We start from the raw sequence: 16,390 nt of genomic DNA on the forward strand, positions 1-16,390 counted from the left end.
TGCTACTTTCTAGGTAGTAGGTGCATTACCAATTTGTGTGGAGATAACTTTCTTATGGGCATCTAATAATAAGCAATATTTTCTAAACCCAAGCCTAGCCCACTGTAAATGACATTGGACCTTTCCCTTTTCGCCCATAGAAGCTGGAGGAAAAAAAAAAGAGTTAGAAAGGGGAGGAAAAGAATGGGGTGGGGGTGGATTTCTTAGTAAATAATATCATTGAATTAAATTTGCAAAGTAGTGCTTACATTTTCATTGGTTTTGACGGGTTGGGAAGATTGAAATAAAGTAGGTGTCACTGCCTGCTTCTGTAGAATTAATGATTATTCTGATGGAGATAAGGAGTTCTCTCCAACTGATTTTCCTTGAAGGCCTCTTCCTATGTACTTCTCACTGTTCTAGAGTAAAGGGGCTAAAACTTTATATGGGCAGGTTACTTAGAACTTCTGATATTTGGGGTAGAAAACGTGGAAAGCAGTGTCATCTGTTTTTTTATATAATATTCATTGCCTAGAAAGAGGACCTTCAAAATCAGTGGTACCAAACTTTTTTTTCAGCTAAGAGCAGCTTTAGGAATTCAGAATTTGTCGAAAAGCCCAATCCCTAAAATAGACTCTCAATTCTTGAAGAATTTAAATACCAAATGGCAATGAAGGTAGGCCTTCATTATAAAACTTTATATATTATTCAGTTTAAAAATTTTTAGCTTTTTGTATCCCTTCTCTTTTAAGTTGTCCAAGATTCCCCCTGCTCACAGATTCCCCCTCTTGTCCTTTTACCTCCCTTGTACCCAATCTTCCTTGCTTACAGAAAGGAAGTGGAAGCCCCCTACCTTTCAAGACGAAGTGGCACTACACCAGGATGTGAAAGTCCAGCGAAAGAGACCCAAGGGGCCTAGGGGGCAGCACACCCCCAGAAGCCAAGTCTATTCCAGGCAGTACCAGGGATTAGGGTCTGGGCTGGAAAAATCCTGGTGTTTTGAATATGTTCAGGTCCAGTTCAGACTCTTGATCCCACAGCCACTTCTTGAGTGAGGTGGGTGTTGCTCTAATTCCCCTGTTTCTCTTGCCATTTTCATAGTCCCTGGGGATTCTTCCCCCTTCAGCAAAGCAAAGCAACTGTACCAGAGCTCTGGGTTCAACTGCATCCCTGATTAATAGTGGTTTTCTTCCTTAAAACTGAGAATATAGTAAAGAGCATGTACATTTCTTCACAAAGCCACCTAGGATTACTTAACTGTTTATTGTCTTCCTTAAAGAGGAAGACTTAACATGAACCTACCCTAAGAAGCAATATATTATATTCTGGGGTAGTCTAGAACTGAAGAATTTTGGCCTTGTTCCCATATAAAAAGGAAGGTGGAGGAGGGTGGGGGGGTGGGAAGGGTGGAATTGTGTTCCCTCCAGGGCTTTTTTTCCTGTTTCGTTTTGTTTTTATCTTTTTGCATGCAAAGAGATTCAGTTATGCCAGTAGCTAGACTTCCAAGTTTACAAGTACTATTTCCCAAATTAAGTACTGAAAAATCTTGCTGCATTAGGAACCATAACTGTATAGTGTTCATGAATTTTTGTAAAGTCATTTACTACCTCCTATATGGATTGACTAACAAACCACACAGGTAGACAGCATTAACATTGGTGAGAAATTTCAAGAGAGATTAAATCAAATTAATGTGATCAACCCCAAATTAAATTAATTTGGGATTCGTAGAAAAAGACCTAAAGCAATTATTCTTAAAACTGGTGTTTTTTCCAAAGTATAGAGATGACCACCCATAAATGCTGCTGGGTAGTCCAGAAGTAATTGCAGACTTAGGGCCTAAAAATTTGACTGCAAGGTTTCTATTTCCTGAAGCATTTTCATTGTAATTTCTTGACAGATTTCTGATACTGTTGTCATGACTTATTACACAGTTACTCATTTAGTATTTCTACAAGATAATGTGAACAATTTGCTTATGTACCATTCTGTTACATTTTAGATGATATTTCTTAATGTTTCACCATGCATGTTCCACTCTTCCTGCATATTTCACTGTTCTGGGCACTCTAAGATTAAAATTAAACTTGGTATGAAAGGCAACATACTCCACTAAGTAAAAGACGTAGATCTTACCTCATGGGATTTTAAATCTGATAACAACAGTATACATCATGCATTTTTCATGTATTTGTAGGAGAACCTCTAGATGTAACAATAGAAGCAAGGATTTTTCTGAATTTACAATTATGCCATAAATGGATTTCAGACATTTTCCAAGAGGTAGCATTATAGCAGCAGGTGGCACGTTGTACTTAAAACACAGTCGACTCAGTATCTGTTGTAAACATGGCTTCTGTGTATGTGCCCAACTCTCATAGCAGTTCAAACATAGAGGAAGAAAGGCAGTAATACATTTGCATAAAATGGTTGGCTAATAAGGAAACGCAATCCTAACACTACAGATTTTTACTCCATATTTTAAAACATAGATAAGAGCTGATATATATATATATATGTGTGTATATATGTATGTATGTATATATGTGTGTGTATATATATATCAAGGAATATCCTAGGAAATCGTATAGTTACCTGTCAACATGTAACTGATTAATAACCACTATGGAAATTGTAGTTTCCTCATCAAAAGATGAGCTTAAATTTTAATATTTTGCACGCATAGCAACAGATTAAATGCTGTGCTTTACTAGGAAGTATTGTCCAGTGGGATGGCCTTTTAACCTCCACAATATACATTTTATTTTTATTCCCTAGACTTGCACATGAAGTGCATATGTTCATATTTACCCAGTTGGGAGATGGGTAAGATACAACCAACATAGCTCCATCTCCATGGCCATCTTTTATTTCATGCCACATTCCTTTTTCCCGTCCAGAAAAACTCCATTTCTAATAAACGGCTGCCATGTTTCACCCCATGTGTTCAGTGGTACAAAATCTCTTCTACAAAATATGTACAGTTCTTTGGAATACTTGTTTATCTAGTGAATTAACAATGTTGTAGAAAGTTATTACTTTCTCTTAACTGTCCATCATAGAAACTAAATTCTACCTTCATTTTATTAATGCTTGTTTGCCTTCAGTTTCATTTAGGAAACCCCACCTGTTTCCTAATACTCAGAGCTGATTGCCTCTCAGTGAGCCATGTCAGATCATCTTTTCTCAAGAATACTGACCTGCATTCTTGATGTACCCCCCACCCCAGTTCCCATCTTGCAGACACTCTTAAAGAATAAAATGCATGCACTTCACTAACAGAATACTTTCCTATGTCTAAAGTTCTTCTTCACCTAGAAATTACCTTTGCTGTTATTAATAAGATCCCTTCTCACAGTTTTGGAGCATATAACTGGGTGAGTTGGATATATCTCAGAATTTTCTTTTATCCCTCACTTCTCAGCTGACATTGCACCACATTGAACTGCGCACACTTTATTCCTGCCAAGTACGGTGTATTGTATACTTCCAAGCAGGATAAATGTATGTTCCTTAAAGCAAACTATGCATTATTTGATTCCTTAAAAGACCCTTTGATCTCTAAGGCTGAGTTACTACGTGTCCTTGGAGTTTCTGATTTGTGAATCTTTGTTCTAGTTAACGTAAATGACAGATAATCCATTATTGAATTCAAAGTTATATGATCATATTCCTTAATTATCTTTCTCAAGATTCCCTAAAATCTAACCAGGTAACAATCAGAGTTACAAGTTCTTTTTTTACCAAAACTTGTATTTTGTCCTTTGTTACCTATGCCTTTTTATTATCAAGTAAAGGCTTACATTAAATTTCTAAATTTGAACACATTTATAATTATTTTATGTTTATAAGTTATACTTGAGCACTTTGCTTTCGACTCATTGAGGGTACAAAAAGATTCTAAGCCAAGTTTTTCAATAAGCCTGGTTACTTAAGTTTTTAAAAATAGAATGTTATCCTGGTTTACCACACCAGTTAAACATAGTGGAAAGAGTACAGGATTTGGAGTTAGACATTGTTTCAAATTCTGGCTCTGTCAGTGTGTGACCTTGGTGAAGTCACATAATCTCACCACCTCAACTTCTGTAAAAATGGGGTGCTATTTACCATGTTTACTAGTTGCAGAGTAAATGAATTAATGTACATCAAAGCACCTAGAAAATAATGGGTGATTCAGAATGGTAGCCACTACTACTCTTAACTGTTTGTCAGTAGACAATAACTTCTGAGTACAGTTCTGATTATTTTGAAGTTCTGTGGTATTACCATGCAGCTGTTAAGTAATTGTGTCCTTGATATGCTTGCATGTCATTGGTGGATGAGAAATTATTACTCTAATATTTGAAAGGTGTTTGGGGGTTCATCAAGATGAGAGGTATGATAAATATAAGATGCCGTTGTTTTTACCTGTACTTTCTTCAGGGTATCCTGTCTTGGTAGTGAATGGAAGAGGGCCTGGTCCCTGGGGCAGTGCAGAAGGCACTTTCATCATCTCACTCACTGCAAATGTCATGTGAGGTTTCATGGAAGTATTAAGAGATCCAATTAAGAAGAATAGTTCTGAGTCTAAACCAGCCCAGAGTGGCTTCTCTAGGGGAAACTCCCTGCTCAGCTGGTACGTTTGTGTTTGTCATTAGGGACACCTTGTATTCCAGGTGCCTGCCTTGAGACATCTGCCTGTACTGGCTTCATGTTACACACAAATCCACATTTAATAACACTCCTGTTATTTATAGGCTTAGTTATGTTAATCAGATTGTTTCACTGAGTTCCTTCTCTTATTCTAGTGGCTGGTGGTTGTGGAAAGTGGAGGGGTTAGAATGGGAAGTTAAAGTCTTAGTTTAAGGGAAGATTAGGTGTTATGCTATCATGCGTTGCTTTTCGCCTTTGTGCAGCCCTGAATCTGTGGAGGCTAGTCCAGCAGTTAATGAGAAGAGCGTGTATTCCACTCATAATTATGGGACCACTCAGAGGCATGGGTGTCGAGGACTGCCTTATGCTGTGAGTATGCATTTGTTTCTCTCCAGAGCAGTGATCTTCCTGGAGTGTAATCCATTCTTATACATTGTGACTTTCTTGAAATGTTTATATGCAGCATGACGAAGTTGCCCCTTTTGCACTTCCCTGCCTCCAGCGGACGTCTAGCCCTGCATCATTGTTCTTGTTTTTATGTCCCAGTTGACCTTGGCATTTTGTTTTATCACTTTCCTGGTTGAAGCCAAAAAACAAAGGGTACTACTTTCTTCTTTCTTTCCATATGTACCATACTTTAGGGGAGAGAGGGGCCAGTGTTTGGACACTGTTGATTTAAAAAATCTTATTTTCAGGATCATAATTACGGAGCCCCTCCTCCTCCGACACCTCCTGCTTCTCCCCCTGTCCAGACGATCATCCCTCGTTCTGACCTGAATGGCCTGCCGTCGCCCGTAGAGGAACGCTGTGGAGACAGCCCGAACTCTGAAGGAGAGACTGTTCCTACCTGGTGTCCTTGTGGTCTTTCTCAGGATGGCTTCCTTCTCAACTGTGACAAGTGCAGGTAAGATCATGCTCCATCTCAATTCAAGCCTGGGTTGCTGGGATTAGGGTTTCTTATTAGTAGGGAAAAGCTCAAAGTATTCTTTCTTGTGTTTGTTAATGTAGATGATTCCTTAATGCTCCTTGGCTCGAATTCTCTGCACTAGGTGAGAATTGCTGACAACAAGGAATGAGAGATTGATGTTAAAGCTATTGAATTTGATATGAAATTTAATGTCCTGGAAACATTTGGTAGGTGGGAGGAAGGGGGTAGTATACACAGAGACACGTCTCCCATGTGTGCAATGATGTGCGGCATGCTGTTGGAAGGACTACTTTAAGTTTATTTTCCCTCTTTAGGGGAATGAGCAGGGGGAAGGTTATTAGACTTCATCGGCGGAAGCAGGACAACATATCAGGTGAGCTGAAAATGGGTTGGGCCCGCATTTTGACAGATAAATATTTTGCAATTTACATAATCATCTCAAGATCTCCTATAAGTTCCCATGGTCCCAACTCTTCATGATAAGAGAAAGCTGTTCTCTCACAAACACTGTGTACTTCTCTTGTGAATTAATATACCCAAAAACAACATTTTAGCCCCGAAGCAATCAAAATATGTCATACCAAATACACATACCAAATACACATACACATACCAAATAAAATACACATACACATACCAAATAAAATAACGAGATCCTTTTTCTGTTTACATATTGAGGCGATGAAGTTTGGGGACTCAGTACAAGGGAAAAAGTGTATGTGATATAGAACAGGGTTTCTATGCTTGATGCCAGTGGTATAGAAGGAATCTTGATTTCATAAGGAAGGTGGGTATTTATGTTCTAAAGATGACACAGTTAATAGAAGTTATGACTTCCTGGATATGGGGTAGAGATAAAAGAATAAGCTGCTTTTAATGCACTTTTGAGTTTGTTTGCACAACATATAAACTATGAAATAACTTTTTTTCAGGTGGGGATAGCAGTGCAACAGAAAGCTGGGATGAGGAGCTTTCTCCTTCCACTGTGTTGTACACAGCAACACAGCACACACCTACAAGCATCACCTTAACTGTTAGAAGAACCAAACCCAAGAAGCGGAAGAAGAGTCCAGAAAAGGGTCGTGCAGCAGCAAAGACGAAGAAAATCAAGGTATGGAGAGTAAAAGTATCTTAAATAGAAATATGTCTGATATAGTTCAAATTCTGGACCAAGAAGGCACCAAAATTCTTTTAAGAAGTTTGATCCAGATGTTTGAAGGGCCACTTTTGCTCTACTTGGCAAAAATCGGCTAATCTGTGTTGTGAATATGTAGACCAACCTCTCTTCTGCCACTCCATACCATCACAACTGGCACAAAGTTTCTTCTCCAAACCCCATCCCAGGTATGAAATCCCAGCCCCGCCTGGCCAAGCCCATAGGTACCGTAACCTCCAGTCTAGGCTTCCGCTGTCCTTCAGTATCTCCCCACCTCCTCAGTCCCAAAATACAGTCTGAAATTCTTGTCCTGGTACATGCCCACCTCATGTCATTGGGTTGATTGTTTTTTCCTTGTTTCAAAAAAGTGAGGAAACTTCTCTTGAATGGTTTAGGCTTCCTCAGTGTTGTGGTCACTTTCATGTATTCTCAACTAAAAAGTCTCCAGGAGAAACCTCTTCTGTTTTGTGTTCTTTCTTCCCCATCATGGCAACTTTGTTGCTCTTAGGTGACTTGCCCACCCCTTGTTAAGGGGATTGGTCTTTGTTTCCTTCTTAATTTCAAAACTGGTAAATCTGCAACCTTATGAAATGTTTTTATTTTTCTTTTAGTGACAGGAGTGCATATAGGATTTAAGTGATGCATGCTCTTCCCTGTTAATTACTTAGTTTCACAATGGAAAGTGTCAGAATTAGCCTCAGAGGTCACTGGCCTAGAGCTGCCCCTATTCTTGATAACAGTGTGGGGAATTCCACTGTGTTTATTACCTAGGGAAAAGGGGACAGACTAAAACACTAGTTCTTGCCTTAGTTTTAGTCTCAGATAGGTATAACTGTCATTCTTGGTACCAAGTTTTGTTTTGTTCTACTTGTTTTCCTCTTTGGGATAGGCATTTCGAGAGGGATCCCGGAAGTCCTTGCGGATGAAGGTAAGGGGTATTCTTCCCTGATGCTGTGTTTTACTTCACTGTGATCTTGCATTTTGGTCAGCTTCTTTCCTGACATTGATGGTCTGGGAATCTTGGACTCTGCTTTTTGTTAGTTTGTAATTGTTGCCATTCAGTTTTCATAGAGCCTTTCTCCAAAGTAGGTTTTCTTGTTTCTGAAATATTTTCCCTTTCTATAATGAGCCTTCATTTACTGGTTTTTCATTAGCTGCTTTCCTGGTGGGCGGGGGGTGGGGGAAGTGACATTTTATCAAACAAAATGAAGCTGATGTGTTCTGTCGTTGTAATTGGCCTCAACCTCCAAACTGAGCTTTTTCTGGTGCTACGGGGTCTCTTGTACACCCACCCTAGCACCATTTGGACTTTAAGCAACAGTTGGAAGGATAAATTTCATCAGTTAGGAAAGTAGTATTATTGATAGGAATTACTCTTACTGGAATTACTTTTGAACTGTTTTGTCCCAGGCATACCTCCTTGATATAGAAGATGCAGGTTATGCTAGTGTGTTTCTTTTCTTCTTATCAAATGAAAGAGCTAATTTGGTGATACTGGATAATGGTTGGAGATTTGAGAAATTACATGCAGTGGTACTGGGTAATAACAGTTTCCCCAAAGGATATTTGATTATACTGGTATTTTTCTTTACCTATGTATATGTAAGAGGATAGCATAGCTCCCAACCCAGTTCATTACTTATGGCTTCATAACATTTACTTAGAATTAAGATCTAATTTAATTCTATAAGCATTTCTATTCCTAAATGTGTAAATGGTTAGAAGCAGAATCTTTCCTGTTGACAGTTATATGGCATAAACATTAAAATCTTTTAGTAAGGAAAATCTTCATTAGGATTAATACACATAAGTATCCATGGAGTACCAATATGACTGATGTTAATGAAGATCACAGGTGACACTTTATCTAAAATATGAAAGCTTCACCTTGCATATACCCATAAACAGACTTGTACATACCTGTAAAAGCACTGGGAAAGGACTTAGAGCCCACGAGCATCAAGAGTCCTGGGATGTTTTGGAACACAACTTACTCTTTTTTTTTTTTTTTTTTTTTTGCTAGATCTGTCTCCTGTAAGAGGTCACATTTGCCTTCACTGCCCCTTTATTTTTGTCTCATTTGCTTAGAGGGGACCTTAAATAGACTTATGGGGCAGACATAGCCCTGATTCGAGCTGTTAAGCCCGTTTCTCTTTTATCAGCCAACTGCTGTAACTTGCCTCCAGATGTTCAAAACCTTTTGAAAGCTATTGACTGGCTGCCTGTGAAAACTACATATAAACCTCTACGTGTAAATTGCTTGTATTTTCAAGATGTTGACAGTTCCATAGGCATTTTAAAATTAAAGTAATAAAAAAAATACTAATTTATTTTGATTCTCATATCAGAATTCTAAGTTGGGTTACAAATTTGTACACAGAATTAATTATTAGTAAGAGCACCACCAAAGATGTGCATGAGAGACATAAGAATGGGAAGTATTCATCATATGGATTTCTAATCCCAAAATCAAGAGCTTGCCTACTGGAGACTACTCATAGCCACTAGGTGCCAGTAACACATACACCCAAGTGTGGTAATCAAAAATGACTTCAGATATTACCAAATGTCTCCTAGGGGAAAAATCACCTCTGCTCAAGAACTATGCTCTAAATCCACTGAGTTGGGGTTTCTAGTACCTAGAAGAATGGAACAGCAGAGTAGTCAGTGTTCTGTTAGTGAACAACAGCTAATAATGTGACAAGGGCTTCTAGTATAAATTAAGCGTAGTAAGTCATCAGTTGAGTGATCACGACTGAATGTTTAAACCTGGGAATACTGTTTGGGCCCCCCTAATCCCCAGTCTGATAAGCACCCTTACATCTCAGGTTTTGTACTTTTCTTTTGCTTAGCTGCTCCTGATACTTCAGGTGATACTGTGTTCTCAGTGTGTTGGCCTCAGGTGTTTCTTAGATCCCTTTGTTTATTGTTCATTCTTTTGGACTGTGGTGAGAAGGGTAGTGAAAGTGTTAATTTTTTCTTTTCATTCCCGTTCCTTGGGAAAAGGACGATAGACAATAGTTCATCAAAAACAGTGACACAAAAGTGAAAGAAAGCAATTGTTAAAATAGATATAAATGTTTTCTGTGTCATTCATGGAAAGTATATTTAATTTTCTTATGCCCATATTTGCAACTTTAGTTTGGACATGGATTTGCAAGTAGCTTTGGCACTATGGTATCTTTTCCTTCTAGTCATCACTGGTATGACATCATCACTATCAGTGTGTGTTTTCTGATGACACCATGGAGGAGAATATGTGTCATACTTAAGCTGTGTCTCTATCTCAAATGTAAAAACTGTTTAGGATAATGTTGTAGATAAATAATTTTTTCTCAGAATTGTCACCATAGAGAGCAGCGTTTTTCCTAGAGAAGTATCCCACAGTACCTCTCAGCATTTTCTACACTCCATCTACCCACTCCCCTGCCCCCACCTCTGTTCTTCAAACTGCAGCTGTTGAAACTGTCAGAGTTTGAGTGCTAGAAAGATACATTCCAAAATGATAACTTTGTCTCTGGGAAGTGAGATTATGGGTTATTTATTTGGGTCACAGGTATTTTTAGACCTATCGTGTATTTAATTGTATAATGAAAATAATAAGTCACAAAAAACAAACATTCTCCTGGAGAGAAGTGAAATACCATTTTAGGCTGGTACACTAACACAGATGTTCAGTTCAATATGGAAATTTAAACAGCGTGATCTTTTCAGGTATCTCTGTTGTTCGTGTTTATGAAGATTTTCTTGTGAACTTGATGTCATTCTTCTGATAAGAACAAAATTTATTTCTGTGATTTAAAAATGGTCATAAAATCACAGTGATGTGATGGAACTGTGATCCAAATTTCTCCCTTTATAAATGAGGAAACTTCTTGTCTAAGAAGTTCAAGGTCTCACATCTCATTGGTAACAAAACCATGATAGAAGCCAGATCCCCTAACTCCCAGGCCATTGCTCTTTTATGCCACACCAACTGCCAAGTGAAAATTAATTTTCTCTGGAAATACAGCCTGTTTTCCCCCCATTTTTATGCATGGATTCTCCTAACCTTCCTGACCTTTGTTCTCTACAGAATTCTCCTTCTGAAGCACAGAATTTAGATGAGAATACAACTGAGGGATGGGAAAATCGGATAAGACTATGGACTGATCAGTATGAAGAAGCTTTCACTAATCAGTACAGTGCAGATGTACAGAACGCCCTTGAACAACATCTACATTCTAGCAAGGAATTTGTGGGCAAACCTGCTATTTTAGACACTATTAATAAGACTGAATTGGCCTGTAATAATACAGTTATTGGTTCCCAAATGCAGGTAAGGATCAAAGGGTAAAAGACTCCCTATAAGTAAGTAGTTGAGACTTTCTGAACCCAGAAAGAGGGCCTATAATGGGATTACCATTTCTTTCAAATGTATAATCCTTAGAATAACAAATTAGCCAGCTGATGAGCATCTTGAACCAAAAGCAAGTTGTAGTGACTGGAAACTGTCTGGATACATATTTTTAAAGTATTAATTAAAAACAGATAAATTAGGATAGGAAATGATATATAGCCTTGGTAGGAAGTTTTAAGATTAATAGAAAGCTAAGGTTGTTCTTTCTCATTCTTACATTAGACATAGAGCCACTAAAATCTTAATTGTGTATTTCTCTTTGATCTTTTCTTGCTTTTTTGTGAGGGAAGAGGTGACTGGTTCGTTGGGTGGAGCCTTTTTTCCTAGAAGCTTTTATCATTGAAAAATTCCTGATTATTGAGCTAAATTGCATACAAATGAAACCTGAAAATATTGGTGCCTTTTCCTCAATTAGGAAATATATTAACTGTCTACCGTACTGGTGTTGCTGTTGTCTAATGTTAATACTCTGGTTTTATTTAGCTACAGTTGGGAAGAGTCACTCGTGTTCAAAAGCACCGGAAGATCCTGAGGGCTGCAAGAGATTTGGCTTTGGACACTCTTATAATAGAGTATCGAGGGAAAGTCATGTTACGACAGCAATTTGAGGTCAATGGGCATTTCTTCAAAAAGTAAGAACATCATTCACTGAGCAGTGAGGGCTAAAGTGGGCCTGGCAGAGTGGTATGGCTGGAAAGAAAGAAAAAGAGAGAAAGAAAGAAGAAAAAACATTCTGGTTGATAGAATTGTCTTAGGGAAAAGATTACAGCTCAGATAAGCTCAAGTCTGTCTGCTATTTGCAGAAAAAATGTGCAGATAAATCTACAAATTGTTTAATGTATAAAGCAGAAATGACTCCTTTGCAAGCCAAGCATTTCTTGCTTTGTGCTTGTTGTTTAATCAAAAGCAGACAGGCATGTGATGTTTTTCAAGTTTAGGAATTGCAAAGGACTGCTGCTGCTTCTGTCAGCATATGCTTCATATTTGAAGTGAAGTCATGGGGTGGCCTTTTTATTTGTGTTGAGAATTACAGGAGTTTCACTTATATCCCTTAGACCATACCCCTTTGTGCTCTTCTACTCAAAATTCAATGGTGTAGAGATGTGTGTGGATGCACGTACTTTCGGTAATGATGCTCGGTTCATCAGAAGATCGTGTACACCAAATGCAGAGGTAAGATTTCTGTAGCAACTTCTCTTTGAATGGAATCACCAAAGGACAAGTCTTCTGAAGATGCAGTCTGAAAACTTCACCCAGATTAATATAAGGTCTGTAGATAATGATTATGATCTGTTATCATAAGATACAAAAAAACAAAAGTAATGATGCTTTTATTCTATCTGATAGGATGGGAGCAGGTGGAGGATTTCTTAGAGGAGGCAGAAATGGGAAAAAGCAAGTTAGCATTTGCTAAAGAGAAATTTCTTATTAAAGAAATTACTATATGAAAGAAGATGTCATTTTTTTAGATTTTCGGTAATAGTGTTGTAAAGGAGATGCTAGACATTTCTAGAATTCACTACTCTGTGCATAATCCATGCAACTGCCATCAAATTCAGCAAGAAAATCCACAGAGCTTTTTTTTTTATAGGCTAAGGAATTTTAATTCTCTGGTACAACTGACAACAGCTTTAAGTGTAGAGCAGAGATCTTATGCTCATTTCTGACATCTCAGGGTTTCTCTATTTATCTCAAAAGTATGAATTTTCAAACAATTACTGTGTAAGAGTTTCATATGAAATGATGGAGTTAAGTAACAGACTACCATAACTCTTAAGTGGAGAGATACTATTTTTCTCTCTTATGGAGAGTTCCTGGTCTTTATGGTAAATTGTAAACCATAAGCCATGTTCACACAGGTGCGACACATGATTGCAGATGGGATGATTCACCTATGTATCTATGCAGTGTCTGCCATCACCAAGGATGCTGAGGTCACGATAGCATTTGATTATGAGTACAGTAACTGGTAAGACCTCCAAAACCTTTCCTAAATGAATGACGTTGTCTTACTTTTTACACATTAAGCTCTTCTATCAGTCTGCTTTTGTTCCTTGTTATTTCCTTTTTTTTTTAACCTCATCTTTCCATGAGTGATTCATTTTTTGTCTGGAAAATGTGGAGGGAGAGACAGATTTAGGGTCAATGTTTTTTTTCCTAGAGACACAGATACATACTATGACAGTGTTCACTGGTCTCCTAACCAACAGTGTTTTGTCTTTATGTCTCTATAGCAAGAACAGTAAAAGGGTAGGTATGAGACACTCCCAAGAAATTGCAGTAGCATCTGTTGTTATGCACACAGCACTTGTGCCAGGGATCATATAGAATGAAAATTTTAAAGTTCACCCCACCCATTCAAACCATGTAATCTCTCTGAATGAGACAAAGCAGAAAAACTAAGATGGCAAGTCACAGATAAATACGTGATGGATTTTGCAAAATTCATGATCTTTCTCTCTTGGTCCTTTTAGGCCAAAAAGATTATATGTTAACTTGATGTTCATCACAGGTATGAGATGAAAAGGTATTAGGAATAAGTAGGGAATCATTAGGTTAAAAGTGAGGTGAAGGAAGGCACAAGAGAAGTATGGCCTCTTTAGCCCCTGTTATTGATTCACTGCCCAGTAAATAGCATAAAGACATTTGGGAGAATTGAACTTAGTGGAGGCTTTCTTTCCTTTCCACTGACCATATATAAGGGAAAAATTGGGGGCGATATAGCAAATATTGAGTAGCAAATACTGAGAAGTATTCATAGGAGTCTAATGTATCTGTTTAATGTATTCAGAGATATTATACTAGAGGAAATTCCTATACTGTTATTCCAAGAGGATGAATGGAACAGTAGGACTGATTTTTCATGGGTACTAAGACAAGCACTCTTGGTTGTTTCTTTGGAGCAGTAATTATAAAGTGGACTGTGCATGTCACAAGGGGAACCGGAATTGCCCTATACAGAAAAGGAATCCCAATGCTGCAGAACCACCACTCCCACCTCCTCCAAGTTTACCAACCATAGGAGCAGAGACAAGACGTAGAAAAGCACGACGGAAAGAGCTAGAGATGGAACAGCAGAATGAGGCTCCAGAAGAGGATAACAATCAGCAATCAGAACATGTTCCTGAGAAAGTAACTGTGTCCAGTGACCATGAGGTAATCTTTCCCTGGTCAGAGGATGTTGCTATGGTATTGTTTCTCTGCAAATAAAGAGGATCCCAGCTTGCCACATGTTGTTATAGGTAGGGAGTCCATAGTAACACTTAATGCCCTTCATATCAAGGTGGGTGTGCATTCATTCATTGTCTTTCTCCCTCTCTTCTTTTTTCTTTTTTTTTTTTTATAATGTCAAGCACATCCTTTCAGCTGCTTTCCATGTTTCATTCCAGAGAATGGTGCTTATCATTTGCATTTACCATGTGGTCTCACATGAATAACACTGTATGAAGTATTAGAAAATGTTTCTAGAGGATTTTAAGCTACCAGAAAAAAAAAAAAGATTGCTTTTTCTTAGAGCTTAAGAGTATAGCTGAATATCGCCTCTGTTTTAAAGGAAACAGACAATCCAGAAGAAAAAGCAGAAGAAGAGAAAGAAGAGGTTACAGATGACCAGGAGAACCCAGCTCATAGCAGAAGGGTGGGTACTTTCTAATATCCTTTTGTTCCTGCTACCCACAGCATGTGAACCCCTTCTCTTCTCAGTTTGTATCATCTCTTTCTTTGACAAAGATACCATACCATCACCTGCACATTACAATTTGGGCTACTTTTTATTTCATTATGATTTATTTATTTTTATTTCAGAGACACACATAGCAGTGGTCTAGTGGTTATTATCTGATGACGGTCTTAAGAGGGTTCTTACTAACAATCTGGTTTCCAAAGAACTGCCTGGTTGGAACAAAATATGTATGTTAGGGCTTCTTGTTAGGAATTGGGCGAGGGTTTTTTTTATTTTGGGGGTTGTTTTTTTTTTTTAATGTTTATTTATTTTGAGAGAGAGTGAGGGAGGGGCAGAGAGGTAGAGAGGGAATCCCAAGCAAGCTCTGTGCTATCAGTGCAGAGCCCAATGTGAGGCTCAATCTCAGGAACTGAGACCTGAGCTGAAATCAAGAGTCAGTCACTTAACGACTGAGCCACCCAGGTGCCCCTGGAATTGTGTGAGTTTTGACATAAAAATAAAACTTTTGTTGGTCACATGTTTTCAAAAATTCTACTCTATTGCTGAAGCCAGCCATGTTTAGTTCTGGTCCTTAGAAGTTAAAATCTACTTCATTATTTTTGAATTCTGAAAACCATGAGAAAAATTGATTTTGATGACTTTTTTTCTTCTTGTTTTTTTTTTTTTTAAAGTTATTTATGTTGAGAGACAGTTGCATGAGCAGGAGAGGAGCAGAGAGAGAGGGATAGAGAGAATCCTAATAGGCTCCACGCTGTCAGCACAGAGCCCAAGGTAGGGCTCGATTCCACGAACTGTGATACCATGACCTGAGCCGAAATCAAGAGTCGAACCCTTAACCGACTGAGCCACCCAGGCACCCTGGCTATTTTTGGGAGGCACCTGGGTGGCTCAGTCAGTTGAGCTCCTGACTCTTGATTTCAGCTTGGGTCATGATCCCAGGGTTGTGAGATTGAGCCCCACATCAGGCCTCACGCTGAGTGTGGAGGCGCTTTAGGATTCTTTTCTCTTTCCCTCTTCCCTCTCCCCCGCTTGCTCACTTACCTCCCTGAAATAAAAAATTTTTTTAAGTTATTTTTAGTTTTCACTTATGTTCTCTAAGATACATGTATCATTTTACTGGCAAATGTCTTTAAATGTCTATGAATTTCCATTAATAATAACATTTCTGGAAAAATATCTCTACCTTTTATTGAAGTTTCCTTCTGTGTTAATGCTATTTCTTTCTAGACCCGGGAAGACAGGAAGGTCGAGGCCATCATGCATGCTTTTGAAAACTTAGAGAAAAGAAAGAAGCGGCGGGATCAGCCCTTAGAACAAAGCAATTCTGACATAGAGATTACTACCACCACCTCAGAGACCCCTGGGGGAGAAGAGGCAAAAACTGAAGCCCCTGAACCTGAAGTTAGCAACCCGGCTTCAAACATGACCATCCCAAGCACCCCACAGACTGTTGGAGTGAACACCCGGAGGTCTTCCCAAGCAGGGGTAAGAGATGGAAAGAATCCACGCCTTAGACATGCTTGCTTTTACTAATATCCGCTATCTATCTTTTGAAATAGTTAAAATCAGCATTTTCACCTTCACCTCATATTACAATAAAAAAGGCCATTTTCA

At 38.4% G+C, this 16,390-nt stretch overlaps 1 protein-coding gene across 19 annotated transcripts in view; it reads left to right on the top strand.

Moving 5' to 3' along the window:
- SETD5 (SET domain containing 5) overlaps positions 1 to 16,390 on the top strand; it is an 81,868-nt gene that overhangs the window by 35,602 nt on the left and 29,876 nt on the right. For 3 of the 19 annotated variants that reach the window (XM_045493649.1, XM_045493647.1, XM_045493654.1), the window contains 14 exons: positions 811 to 1,035; positions 4,402 to 4,594; positions 4,875 to 4,980; positions 5,307 to 5,515; positions 5,854 to 5,912; positions 6,472 to 6,650; positions 7,585 to 7,623; positions 10,771 to 11,013; positions 11,578 to 11,726; positions 12,150 to 12,267; positions 12,954 to 13,063; positions 14,001 to 14,250; positions 14,648 to 14,731; positions 16,004 to 16,261. In XM_045493649.1, the coding sequence (XP_045349605.1) occupies positions 4,503 to 4,594; positions 4,875 to 4,980; positions 5,307 to 5,515; positions 5,854 to 5,912; positions 6,472 to 6,650; positions 7,585 to 7,623; positions 10,771 to 11,013; positions 11,578 to 11,726; positions 12,150 to 12,267; positions 12,954 to 13,063; positions 14,001 to 14,250; positions 14,648 to 14,731; positions 16,004 to 16,261 (1,896 nt within the window). In that variant the 5' untranslated portion in view covers positions 811 to 1,035; positions 4,402 to 4,502. Of the gene's footprint in view, positions 1 to 557; positions 656 to 810; positions 1,036 to 4,401; positions 4,595 to 4,874; positions 4,981 to 5,074; positions 5,212 to 5,306; positions 5,516 to 5,619; positions 5,661 to 5,853; positions 5,913 to 6,471; positions 6,651 to 7,584; positions 7,624 to 10,770; positions 11,014 to 11,577; positions 11,727 to 12,149; positions 12,268 to 12,953; positions 13,064 to 14,000; positions 14,251 to 14,647; positions 14,732 to 16,003; positions 16,262 to 16,390 lie in introns of those variants that run through there. The other 16 variants (XM_045493657.1, XM_045493663.1, XM_045493658.1 and 13 more) reach the window with 11 other exon arrangements.

This window comes from Leopardus geoffroyi, chromosome A2 (genome assembly GCF_018350155.1).
Source record: "Leopardus geoffroyi isolate Oge1 chromosome A2, O.geoffroyi_Oge1_pat1.0, whole genome shotgun sequence".
Classification (NCBI taxonomy): Eukaryota; Metazoa; Chordata; class Mammalia; order Carnivora; family Felidae; genus Leopardus; species Leopardus geoffroyi.